We start from the raw sequence: 13,840 nt of genomic DNA on the forward strand, positions 1-13,840 counted from the left end.
TTTTAATCCAATCTATGAAGCTAGACTGTTTTTCAATTTATCCAGCCAGATATTTAAAGATTCATCTGTTCACAATGGAGATAATCCATCATTAGACTAAATTCACTAGTAGTGTTTCATTGTTGTTACCTGTCAACCTTTCATATACACTACTCTGGGTCAGGTTGGACCTAAAAACACAGCCAACAAAAAAGCTGGAAATGGTACAACTTGTGCATTACAATGCCACATGAGCTGGGAAAACTGAACGACATCATTTATGCTGCAAATGAGTCATTTAGGTGATTTAGTGATTTCATTTCTCACCCTTCATTTTCCTGTTTTCTAATATAACAATGTCTTCATTTTATCCCAGGGAAATGCATAAATATATATATCATCATCAGGGCTACTTGTTTTCCACTTGACCTGACATGTCCTGAAAATTGGGCTGTTTACTCAAGAAGGATGTTGCACAGAGAAGAGAAAATGAAGCCTCTGTGCCAAATGTTGAGTTTTTCCTCAGATGTGAAGGTCAATAGTTGCTTGTAATCATGTTTATCTTTAAGTTCTTTCATATTGATGACAATGAGTGTCTTGTATGTAAGTATCACATGGAAATGAGAAGATTTTAACTAAATCCCCAAATTATTTTTTTGTGATTTAAAAAAAAAAAAGATTTGAAAAACATAATCTAATCTTTTGCATTTGTGTGCAAGAAGAAATAATTATTTGAAGTTGTATATGACATTTCACCTTGGTGTAATTGATTACATTTTACACCAGCTATGAATGTTACAAAATAATTCCTAAATTTATAGTGTGTTATTAGTTTTCTCAGAAGTATTTCAACTCACAAGGTTGTTTTTTTACCTTGACGCCTGGTCCCAAAACATGCAAGGACTAAAAGGATCCCTGACAATCACAAACCTGGAGCTTTTGTGCTTTTAACATGAACATTGATTCCTTTAAATCTTTATTTGCATAAATACTCTGCCCCTTTCTTTGATTTTGTTCTATTTGATGTGTGATTTAAACTGAGAAAGTAATGATTAACCAGTTCATATTATATCCCAAAATACATATCATCCTCTTTTTAGTGAAATGTCATGAAGACCATCAATTTTCATCAATTCTCTCTATGAATTTCTTTGAAATGATTATAAAAAGATAGAATTTAGATCATACAGTCTTATTAAAATGACCATCAATTCCCTCATTTTGGATTGGTTGTGTAATTATTGGCTGAAATAAGTTTTGACCTCTTGCTCTGTTTACTGTGTTACGGTGACCTGGCACTTAAACACATGTATCGATTTGGCTGCATCTTTAATTTGTTTATCCTCTTTTTTAACCTTTCCACTGTTCCCATTCTGTCCAATAAGCCCAGCTAGATGTCTGAGAGTCAGAGAGATGGGAGAGGCAAGCAGAGAGGAAGAGAGAAGACTCAAACAGTCCCAGTATCACACAGCAGATATGAGGATGATTCATGTGTAAGAGGTGAGTAATGATGGTTAGATTTGGCTTTCATTTAGGCCCAGTTTATTAAAACTGTTGTCCTAATGTTTCTCATTTCGACAGTGATTTGATTTACTGCTGAGTCTCAGGTGTATTCAATAATCTGGCTACAAATAGACTGGTCATACATCACGCTGGTAGTGTGCTGAATATCAGCTAAATGCACGATAAACATTCATAGAAAGCCCAACAGCTGTTTTCTCTAGATAGCAGCTGCAACCAACAAAAGCTTTCCAGCATAAAACAAAGATTAGGTGGGAAGAGAACATTTTTAAAGTGGTGTGAGAGGGGACAGAGAAGCTGGGAAATCACCATTTCATTGTCCATCTTTCTTTTTCTTTTTGCCACCAGCCTTCCCTCCCTCCTACATGTTAGTAGAGATGTATTAGAGTAAAAGGCTCCGCTGACAAAAAACCTGAGGGAGGTTGGGAGGAGTCTTTTTGTTTTTTTGGGGGATCTGGGTGGGTGGAAGCTCAAGTCAGATAGGGCAGTGGGACTGGAAAAATAGTGAACCCTTCAAGTTGCCTGACAGGCTGTATTGGAAAGAGGAAAAAAGAAGGCAAGAGAGACAGAGAGTGCGAGGAAAGAGTAAAGAGAGAGGGAGAACAGCACTCGTCTCCACTCCCCCCCTCCCAGCAAATGGGAGTGCAAGTCTAAATCATGTTGCTTATCAGTGCTGTTGTGCTGTGATGTTGCTCAGGCAGAGCCCGGCGCAGAGCAGGCAGCCGTGTGGACCAGTACTCAGACCCAGGATCAGTCCAGCGTTCACAGAGCTGGATACCCTCTCCCCACCACGTCTCTCACCTCCGCCACGTGCCCCCCTCAGTGACATGTACCCTGAAGAGAACCGGGGTTCTGGAGAGGTAGCCACTGTGGACTTCCTGGAGGGGACATACGAATATGCCACCCCCACCCCTACCCCGACTCCTCTTTACAGCCACTCCACCACTGGCTACTACTCTGCTCCTCTGGACGCCCACGGACAACCCTCAGATGGCAGCCTTCAGTCTCTGGGCACTGGGCCCACTAGTCCTCTTGTGTTTGTACCCTCCAGCCCACGTCTCAGCCCCTATATGCACCCGCCCAGCCAACACTATCTGGAGACCACTTCAACACCCATCTACAGGTGAGGGAATACAGTTTCTCTTTATATCAGTGGGGAAAAGTGCTTTTTATAGTCTTAGAATACTATTAGAATCAGTTAGTGTATTTCTGGCCATTACTTAAGTAATGAATCTCATGAGAGGGTAAACAATTTGTAACAGACACCTCCTCCAGTGCTTGAATCTGTTTTGTTTGTGCTGTTTGCTGATTATGTAACTGACAGAAACAGTGCAATCAAAACATCAATAGACCTGCCAGAGTTTTTACATCAGCAAATTCCCTTCACTCACTCCATCAACACAAATTGTCATTAAAGAAAGCCATTTCTCAGTCAGTTTAGCTTCTTTGTAAGAATTAATTAATACATTTTCTGCTCTATCACCCTTTTTCCAATTGCATGGTAGTTGGAGAAAAGATTTGTACATAACTAGAATTAATATCTTTCATTCATGAATTATGGCTCTGGAATTCTGTTCAATCCTAAAAGGCTGTCATAAACAAAACATAATTATATAACAGAATTGTTGTTTAATCTTTTGCTTTATACAAAACATTGCCATTATCTCTATAGAAAGGATCAAGCTTTGCCCTGGTTTCTAATTCCAGAGATTAAGGACTTTGTCAGGGACCTTGAGAAAGGAACAATACGTAAGAACAACGGAAGCACACAAACAGATTGTTTCCTGACTCAGGTGGAAAATAGTACTCTGCTTTCGTCTCAGCCACTGTTAAACTAAAGTCTAGTAAATGTTGGAACTGATGCGGAATCAAGCAGTTGGCTCGAATATTTTTCAGCAATTTTTGCAAAATGTCCATCTTTATTTTATGGCAAGAAAACAATTGATATACTATGTTCATAGCATTTTATCAGCAGCACAATTTCTAGTTACTGTCATTATTAAAACACTAAATTATCACGTGAATATGTGATATTATTTAACTGAGCAGTTGAAATCCCTGCCCTCATGCAGGTCCAGCGGGCCATCCAGTCAGCAGCCGGTATCCAGAGAGGACCAGTGCAGCACCAGTGACGAATCATACGCCATGGGGGAGTCAGGGGCTGTAGCCGGGGGTTTTGAGATGGCCAAAGAGACGCGCTTCTGTGCAGTATGCAGTGACTATGCCTCGGGTTACCACTACGGGGTGTGGTCCTGTGAAGGCTGCAAAGCTTTCTTCAAGAGGAGCATCCAGGGTAGGTAGACTGTCTGCTGCATCCATTTGTGATTGATTACTGTGGATACAACTCTTTAAACATTACCTGTTTGTCGAGGGTTGTGTCTTATGTTGTCACAGTTTAATTGTTGAAATTTCATGTAAAAATGAGCAAGATTCCTAAAAATCCACAGATATTCTACATTTAATTAAACTAAGAAATACTTATGATTGAATTCTGTCTTTTACTATATATGTTGTGGAAAATTTAACTATATGAAAAAACACAATAACTCATTAAGGCTGCTTCAAACACAGAGTCTTATACAGGCAAACATGGAGCACTGTGCCCCATAAAAAATAAAGCAAATGTAGTATGGTTTTAATCTGGTTCATCTGTGAAATCAAAAGAACATTTACAAAAGAGAAAATAAAAGTTTGGATGATAAAGGGTGGTGATTTAGTGTGTCAGCAGTTTAATAGGCTCAAGGTTATTGATATGACTGGGCTTGTAACCTGGCCAAAGAAGCAAAAAGGATGTCATAAAATGTCACATTGTGAAACTGAGATTGACTGTTTTGAATTAAGAGAGTAGAATTTATTTATTATTACTATTGTCCATCAGTTTTCCTCTCTGTTTGTATCCCATGGCTTTCATACAACGTGATGTTCAACCTCCATGTGCCCCTGCCTGTGTGTGCAGATAAAAGCTGCATCTGCTGTGGGACGCTCAGCCATGTTTGTGATATGATGCTTTGGCATATTGATGCAAAGTCTTGCAATGGAAGACAGGTCATAAAGAAACCAATAGTCTCCATGGCAATGACAAAGCAAAGATGCCACGTTTTAATTTTCTCCATCTCAGATCCATTTAAAATGGGAATAGACTGTTCCTGGCCGCTAAATAACCTAAATCTAAACTGAACACCCAGGTGGGGGGGCTTGAAGTAATAGATTTTCTTCCATTTCAGGTCACAATGACTATATGTGCCCAGCAACCAATCAGTGTACTATTGACAGGAATCGGAGGAAGAGCTGCCAAGCCTGCCGTCTTAGGAAGTGTTACGAAGTGGGCATGATGAAAGGAGGTGGGTAGAAACACCAGCAGACAGCAGATTTGACATCTCTTGCAAGACAAACCTCTTTTTTATTAGTTTGATTTTATTGAGTGTATTTTTTTTTTTTTGCTGTCTGTTACCAAAGTTAATGTTTATTTTCACATTCTTGTTACCAGTTTCTTTTTGGGTTAAATTGTCTAATGAGCCTACTATTTCTTTTTATTTGCACAATTTGTACTTCTCTATGTTCTTGTTATGTCAACAAAATGTAATTTAGATGCTTTCTTTATAACTAATGTTCATCTGTCAATCATAGCTTATTGCTCAGAGGATTGGTACAAATATGAGTGTGCTGGTGGATGCAGATAAGCTTGAGACTAACTTTAACATGACCTTGAAGTGATTTCCTCTTAAGGAGTACAACTTCTGATTAGTACACACCCACATTTTTGTTTTCATACTTCTTGAATCACACAGGCATCCATATGATGTGCACTATTAGATTTCTTGGAAGGAACAGGTCATGAAGTTATGTGTGTCAGCTGTTGAGGGAAAAGCCTGATTAATGCACATTTGTAATTAATTGTGTGGATGCATGTGTGTGTGTTTTTTCTGTGTATTTGCAGTTTATTTTGTATTATACCCTACTGTGTCCTCAAGGTGTGCGCAAAGACCGTGGTCGTGTTTTGCGCCGTGACAAACGATGGACTGGCACCAGAGACAAGTCCACCAAGGAGCTGGAGCACCGAACAGTGCCCCCTCAGGACGGGAGGAAACGCAGCAGTAGCAGCAACAGTGCTGGCGGAGGAAAATCATCGATAGCTGGCATGCCTCCTGACCAGGTACTGATTCATGTGGAGAAAATGAACATCTACAGCAAATTTTATGGAAATGCAGCCATTTGTTTTGTTGATCAGGGGAAATTTGACCTGAAAGTGGCCCTAGACAAAAGGTCAAAGGATCTTAAATATTAGAAATCATCTTCTTAGACTGACTTAGTTTTTCTCCTGTGGCCCCAGGTGCTCCTTGTGCTCCAGGGTGCTGAGCCTCCAATATTATGTGCCCGTCAGAAGATGAGCCGACCCTACACCGAGGTCACCATGATGGCCATGCTCACCAGCATGGCCGACAAGGAGTTGGTCCACATGATCGCCTGGGCCAAGAAGCTTCCAGGTTGGAATAAATGAAATACTGGTTAGCATGGCAAGGTTGCAACACCACCAATAAATCAATAAATATATATTTTTTAAGATACTTTAAAAAAAAAAGTTTTGAGTGAAATTGCATTAGAAACAGATGAATTTATCTCACCCCTCTGTGAGACCTGTTTAAAATATGCATTTGAATTTAAAGGCTGACTTAATTTACTTTTGGTTATGCTAGTACAAAACTATCATAACAGACAGTGTCACTGATCAGTGACAATGACTTTCCCAGATGCTGAGATTTGGCTTTCATCTTCACTTTCTGGTCTGTACTGTGTTATGGAGGGAAAACCTGCCACTGACTGGAATTGTAAGACTCTCCTGAGACTTATTTTGGAACTAGGAGTCTGGTGATGTTCATGTGCTATTAACATCAACCATATCCTGTCTGTAACCTGGTCTGTAGTGAATTATTACAGCCCTCTTATCATTGCACCAGCTATTCTTTCTATACCACATTTTGTACATATAGTGTAGTGATTAATTTGTCAGAAGTAATGTCCTGGAAGCTTGTGTTAAATGGCAGAAATGCTTCTGCAGATTGTGAAAAGACACTTACAGTTAACTTGTTTAGTACATAATGCACATTTCATTTTTTGCTACAAAATGTGTGTCAACTCCAAGCTACATATATATATATATATATATATATTTTATATGTATTTTTTTATTTAAACCTGTTAACAGACAGGCTTTATCATCCCACCACCTCAAGCCCTCCCTCCCACCCTCCAGATTCACTGCTGTGTTTCACTATTGACAAGTTGCAAAAAAAGTGAAAAGATAAAAATACAGTTACTGAAAAAAAGAATAAATAGATCCCTTCAAGAACTGTCAGAAAGACTCTCAAGATTATCAAAGTATTGGATTAAAAGACCCCAAGTGGAGTAAAAGCCTCCCAGTGAGATGCATTAGGGGGGTTGGTAACTTCCAGTTTAATACAATTATTGCCAATAATGATGCAAAAAGTATAATATCCTGTAATTTAATGTTCAGTGGTTTAGGTTGAACATTGAAAGTAACCCCAAAGATATCTGTCCAAATATTTGGCCTCAAGCTTATACCTGTGCAGACATTCACAAAAACTTGTCCAGTAAGTAAGGTTTCCTGCTCTTTAGTAAAGCAGGTCCAAAACACCTTGACATCTATGTATGTGTTGTCTAAATTAGGATATATTTTTCAAAGGCTTAGAAACACCGTCTTTCTAAAACATTCAAATGTCTAGATGTACTGTGTGGCAGAGGTTGTTGCCTTGTATTTCACTGCTTAGACAACAGTTTGTGATAGGAGACCTTTATAGTAGAAGTGCACATGGACACGCGCACACACAAATGCAGAGCCATTACAGTGATGGTAATTACAGTCATCACCTTGGAGAGGATTGTTTGGCCAATCTGCTGGCACCCCATAGAGCTTAAATGCAGTATAAGACACATCACCCTTTCGCATGCGTATACACACATGTGCACAGACCTACACACAGCAACAGGCTCTCTTAGTGAGTAAATCCTGATTTTGAGGTATTACAACCTTGTGCGTCACTAAAAGCCCAGAGGCACACAGTTTTAATTGCGAGGGGTCCCAAACAGTGTGCAGAGGGGACAATGGGAGTGAATTGGCTGTAATTACATATGAATTGAGACAGCTGAGTGCCAGCGATAAGGCGCCTTATGAGAGCAGAGAGATTGCAGATGGTTTCATTTAAGTAGCCATTCCCTGCCAGAAAAAAGAGCATATTTTTATTTTTATGAGTTGGTAGATAGTGCACAGAAATATTTAACCCTGAGAGTGTTAATATTCCACACCATGCCCACCGCAACAAATTATCATCACTGATAAAGCACCACTTATCAACATCAGATATTTTTTCTGTGTTTGGTTTTGGTCTGGATGCCAAATAAATGCTGTGATCAGCCTAAAAGCCATCAACACACCTTTTGTCTGGAGTTTATGAACAACAGTTTTTAGTGATGGTTTCTGGAGTTAGTCAAAGATCTGATATAGATGTGGGACGATTGTTCAAAGCTATCAGAAGTGTCAAACTGACTCCAACTAGGTGTGAATCACCCTGCTGCTTCACGGCAATTCTCATTGTATACTTTGTGTGTGTGTGTGTGTGTGTGGGGTTAGGTTTTGTGCAGTTGTCCCTTCATGACCAGGTGCAGCTGCTGGAGAGCGCGTGGCTGGAGGTGCTGATGATCGGGCTCATGTGGAGATCCATCCACTGCCCTGGCAAACTCATCTTCGCACAGGACCTCATACTGGACAGGTAGCGAAGACTACCGCCTTACATTTCTGCAACATGCACCTTTCTATACTTTCGTCTCATGGTCCTCACTTTTCCTCCCCATTTCTCTATCTTCCTCTCACTCTCACACTGATCTCAAGAGTAATACATCAGCATTGTAGATTTTCCATTTCACACCTTGCCAGCCATTGTGCCATCCCAACACGTCCGTCGTAGAGTGAAAGACTAATTACATGTTCCCCATGGAGAGGAGAGCAGCATCTCTCTAACTTGAAATACCCCTTCATCATTACAGTGCTGAGCTGGCAACCAGGACAGAGATTTAATCAAAACCTCAGTGCAAGGAATGATGGAAAATGAATGATGGAAGAAGAGGCGGAGGGAGAGATGACGGAGAAGGAGGTGAAGGAGAGAGAGCTAAATGACAAGCAGAGAAGACGAGAAAATAGAGATGCAAGGAGACATGACACATGGCTGTTTTCTGCTTTGCAGGCACAGCCTGTTCCCTCCATTCCCCCCGTGTTCAAAGTAAACAAGCTAGCCAAACCACAGTATCTACCTCAGGAAAAAGAGAGAGCGGAGACAGAGAGATGGATGAGGGAGACAGACAGACAGACAGACAGAGCTTTTACCCTCTGATGTGCCTGATGGTCCCATTTGATTCAAAAGTGTATTACAGAGTATTATCTCTAAAACCTGGTCCCCGTGTGAGTGTCCTCACCAATTGGACATGATGGCTAAAACGCTGTGGGTCAGGGTTGACAAATTCCCTTGACTCTGGGCTGTCCAAGTTTATCTTGCACTCCAACCACTGGATATTATCCATCTTTCCATCACATTTCAACAGTGCCGACAAATGGAGTGTTGCAGTGATTCAGTCCATTAGTTGTTTATTTGGCCCGTCTTTGGACGGTTTCATGGTCGCAGATGCAGTCAGGTTCTTATTCCCCTGATGGTGCACTGCAGCCCAGAACATGGACTCTGTTTTTGTCAAATGCACTCTTGAGTTTTGTGTTTTACTGAAATAATATTTATTTTTCGTGTCACTTACAGCCTTGCTTTTTAAAGAGATAATAAATTCAAAAGAAATTGCTCATGTTTTCTATGATTCTGCTCTTTAGGGACGAGAGCACCTGTGTTGAGGGTATGGCTGAGATATTTGACATGCTGCTGGCCACCACGTCCCGTTTCCGACTGCTCAAACTCAAACCTGAGGAGTTTGTCTGCCTCAAAGCTATCGTCTTACTCAACTCTGGTGAGGCAACATGTGTGAGTGTGTGTCTTAACTTTGTCTGCCTGTGTTTACAGTTTTAGTCACCTTCTTTTGAAATATTTTCACAATCTAATGCCTGGAAACACTAACAGTGAACAGCAGAGACACTTTCTTAATAAAAACATAAACTCCCTATTTTTTTTATTATTATCATGCACAGTTCTGTTCCCACACACACCACTTTGTCACAGGTTTCCATCCCTGTTCCCCAGAGTAAATATTGAACAGTGCCAAACTACACCCACAGAGGTGTAGCTCTGAACACTACTCAGGCACATTAGGTGAACAGAGTGTTCTCGAAAAGCCTGTACCGTCAATATGCCTGATAACTGTTCCCATGACAACATGAGAAAGCACAGAGGGCTTTGTTTGTCTCGGAAATTGAGATATTCTATATGAGAAACTGCATAGACTGAAATACCAGTGAGATGACACTACTGGCACAGCTGCTGGAGCCGGATGAACTTTTGATTGCTGTGTGGGAAATACTGCAACCCCAATTAATGCTCCGCTCTTATATGCATGTCTGAATCAGATCTATTATCAAGTAGAGGATAAACATTGTTGGTTTTTGTTAGTTTGAATCTGACGTCAGTTGAGTGATGTTTATCATATCAGGCCATTCATTTAGCACATGAGCATCAACTTATGAAGTGTATTACTCCCTGCTTAAGTTTCCGTTAAAGAAACAAAAAAGTCCATTAGCTTGCAAATCCGCAGTAAGCTGATGTTTTTTTCTCTGTTAGGTGCCTTCGCTTTCTGCACCAGCACAATGGAGCCTCTACACGACAGCACGGCAGTGCAGATTATGCTGGACACCATCACAGATGCTCTGGTACATTATATCAGCCAATCAGGATGCACCGTCCAGCAGCAGTCGAGACGGCAGGCCCAGCTGCTCCTCTTGCTCACTCACATCAGGCACATGAGGTGACATTAAATTAGAAAAGGTCTATTTTGGTTTTTGCCGTACAGTATTAGAAGTCTTTCATTTTAGACATGTTCCTCTTTATCATTTCACAGTTAAGTTTTAGGGTTATAAGAGCTTAAAATATAAAAGCTTCAAAAGGGCTAGGGTTCCTTTTAGAGACATCATCGATTGTCTATTTTCAGGTAAGCTGATTTTAGCACATAACAGCTAGACAGATGCTTTGCCTTTTTTAATTTTAAAAGTTATTTATATTTTGCAGAAAATATCACAGCATTAACTATAATAGAACCATTTATTCAGTGAAAAGGGTTAAACTGGTACTTAAAAGATAGGTTTGATTATCAACAATATTACATATAACATGAAAAGACCAAAATCAACAATGAGTTTATCAATAGTTTTGTTTGTGTGGCTGAAGACTGATTTAGCGTATTCATCTGTGCCACAGACCTCAACTGTTATCTATTTAAAGCACATCAGTGAGCCACATCACTGCACTGGGTGCCATGGTCCTCCATTACGATGAACAGCAGTACTGTGGTGTATTTTGAGTCAGTCCCACTTACATCCTGCATCCTGCTGCTGCGAATACTTACGAGAGAATCAAATGTGCATAAATCTACGTCTTAAAATAGTCCTCAACAAATACACAGTTTACTCCTGTTTGAGTAACGTTTGCTGAGGAACTACAGTACCCAGCTGTTTTAGGAAATTATCTGACCTTTTTAAAAATGAAGGTATATATTTGATGCCTGTTTTTAAAGATGTACGTCTTCAGGGATGACTGGGGCTTAGGGCTGAGTGACATAGACAGGATAGAGAAGTCAGGAATAGATAGAAGAATAAAGAAGTGAGAAAATATTCAGAAAACCTTGATGGTTTTGGAGCAACTGAAGAACAAAACAAATTGTGTGTACAGTGTTGCTCAAGGTCTTCAGGGATGTAGAAAGCCATCTGAAACTTTGCTCATTTCTTGACTGATTCATAAACTAATTCCTCATCTCTCCCTCCTTTACGCTCCCTGCAGCAACAAAGGCATGGAGCACCTCTACAGCATAAAGTGCAAGAACACAGTGCCTCTGTACGACCTGCTGCTGGAGATGCTGGACGCTCATCGCCTCCACCGTCCAGTGCAACGATCTCAGTTCGGGTGTCAGGCTGACACCACCAGCAACAACAACAACAACAGCAACAGCAGCAGCAGCGGCAGCTCCTCCTCAGCAGGCTCCAGTTCAGGAACCCGAGAGAGCCATGAGACCCCAAGCAGAGCCCCCCAGGGTCTAGGCGTCCTGCAGTACGGAGGGTCCCAGTCTGACTACACCCACATCCTATGAGACGGAGCACAAGCAACATCTGAAGGTCTTATACATGTCAGAAGTCATTTTTATGGATGATGTGTGTAGTTTAGAACAAGAGGGCTTTGGGAATGAAAGATAAACGTTGTATTTGAATTAATTTCATGAGATGATTATTTATAAATTAAGTGATTTTATAGTTGTGGCTGTTTAGGTAGAAATTATTCCAGCAGCAGCAGCAGCAGCAGCAGCAATTATTCACTTCAATCTGAGTTTAAATGCGGTTAATCTTCTACGCTGCCTTTCATATCTGTGATTTTTAGTCTCTAATAGCTTTACAGACCAGCTCATTATTTCCAAAATTGCAAGCATTAAGTCATATTGTGGCACTTTGTTAGCTACAGTAATTTGAAATGAGAAGCAGCTAATTTATCATTTTATTCGCCTCAACCAAAGTGCACTTCCTCTTGGGTTTAAGGGGCTATTGGGCATTATTTTCACTTTTACATTTCAAGGATGATTGCACACTGAACTATGATGAAACTGGTTCAAATAAGTGTGTAGTTTATATTGTGTTAAAATTGCTAGGTGAAAACAAAATGTCAGGTATCAGGTCTAATGTGCACACACAGTTTCAAACAAAAAAAAGTACATAATTATGAAAAGAAGTGTCTGAGGATAAATCCACTGTGCTGTTGAATTTTAAATAGCTACAAATTACATGATCAAATCCTACAGCACTGATTACATAATGAAGGAAGTCAAGCAGTTGTTGGGTAACATCACCTTCTTCACAGCTTTTTGTGTTTAGGTTTGTTCTCTGTGCTTACTTGCACCAAAGTTTTTCTGAATTTGTTTTGTCTTAAATATGTGTGCGCACGTGTGTGTGTGTGTGTGTGTGTGTGTGTGTGTGTGTGTGTGTGTGTGTGTGTGTGTGTTTGGAGGTAAGACTGTGAGAGAGAGTGAGAGTGAGATTTGAGACTCCAATCTGACTTGATGCATAGATTTTTGTCTTGATGCAATTGTTCAACATTTAAAATACATGAAAGCTTCAACTGGTTAACTATTCATCCACTAATTCAGATGAGTTTGGCTGGATTTACACACCTGAAAAATACCAAATATCATAATGTACATACACATGTAACTGTTTTCTTTTGGACAGATTGGACTGAATTGGATCAGATTTGAAAGAAGGACCCTTCTAGTCCTAGTTCTGAACATAACAGCTACTTTCTCAATTGTTTTGTCCATAAAATAGAAAAAAAATGCAGCAAATAGCAAAAAATGTTCATCAAAACTTACCAGAGCCCAAGATGTTGTCTTCAAGTTGCTTTTTGTCTAAACAGCCCAAAACCCAAATGTATTCAAAAAACTATCACATATGACAAAGACAATCAGCAAATTCTCACAACTGAGAAGCTGAATTCAGACATTTTTGCTTGAAAAATAGTTGATTATTTTCTAACTAACCAATTATTTCACCTCCATGAAGTACTCAAAACATACTAACTGCTGAAAAACCTCTCTTTGGGGATATATGACATGTTTTATATTTGCATTCTTTAATTGAAAGGAGGGAAATAAAAATAAAAACATGATTTTTGAGTTATCCACATGCCTTAAGGTCTATATTGATACTTAAACCAAGGTCACGATCATTTACCCATGATGAGGACTCCTCTGCCCCTTAATAAAGCAAATACTTCATTGTTTTATGTCCTGCATTACCACTTAGAACAATGTGAAATATGTCAAATAATATGAATAAATTTGGCCATTACACTGTCCGTAACTGTAATTGTAAACACTTGAATCTGGTAATTCTAGGCAATTGAGAGGATGCTGCAGGGATATAAAAATGCTGAACAAAAACATTGTGGTTAGAGTGAAGTCTGTTGTTGTCACATCTGATCTGTACCACTTACACACACATATGTATGAAAAGCTTCCATACAGCATCAGAAATTTGGATTTGGCCATTAGAGCTGTGAGTGTAAATCCAGTCAACTCAGACGTGACTGTCATTTGTTTACTGTGCATAAAAATAAAAACATCAACTTGGAAAATACTCTCA

At 39.8% G+C, this 13,840-nt stretch overlaps 1 protein-coding gene across 2 annotated transcripts; it reads left to right on the forward strand.

The window, feature by feature from the left end:
* Position 1: 1 nt before the first annotated feature.
* Positions 2-13,832, forward strand: esr1 (estrogen receptor 1). Of its 2 annotated transcripts, XR_010924431.1 has the most exons (11): positions 2-1,479; positions 2,198-2,623; positions 3,573-3,793; positions 4,725-4,841; positions 5,472-5,653; positions 5,831-5,984; positions 8,147-8,285; positions 9,386-9,519; positions 10,284-10,467; positions 11,496-12,677; positions 12,708-13,832. XR_010924431.1 is itself a non-coding variant. In XM_067572359.1 (10 exons), exons 1-10 carry the CDS (start codon positions 1,469-1,471, stop codon positions 11,800-11,802), a joined length of 1,875 nt encoding a protein of 624 aa, XP_067428460.1. In that variant the 5' UTR covers positions 2-1,468; the 3' UTR covers positions 11,803-13,832. The 2 variants fall into 2 exon arrangements, 1 of the variants encoding a protein (XP_067428460.1); XM_067572359.1 differs by having other exon boundaries at positions 11,496-13,832.
* Positions 13,833-13,840: the final 8 nt, after the last annotated feature.

Source organism: Thunnus thynnus, chromosome 18 (genome assembly GCF_963924715.1).
Source record: "Thunnus thynnus chromosome 18, fThuThy2.1, whole genome shotgun sequence".
Classification (NCBI taxonomy): domain Eukaryota; kingdom Metazoa; phylum Chordata; class Actinopteri; order Scombriformes; family Scombridae; genus Thunnus; species Thunnus thynnus.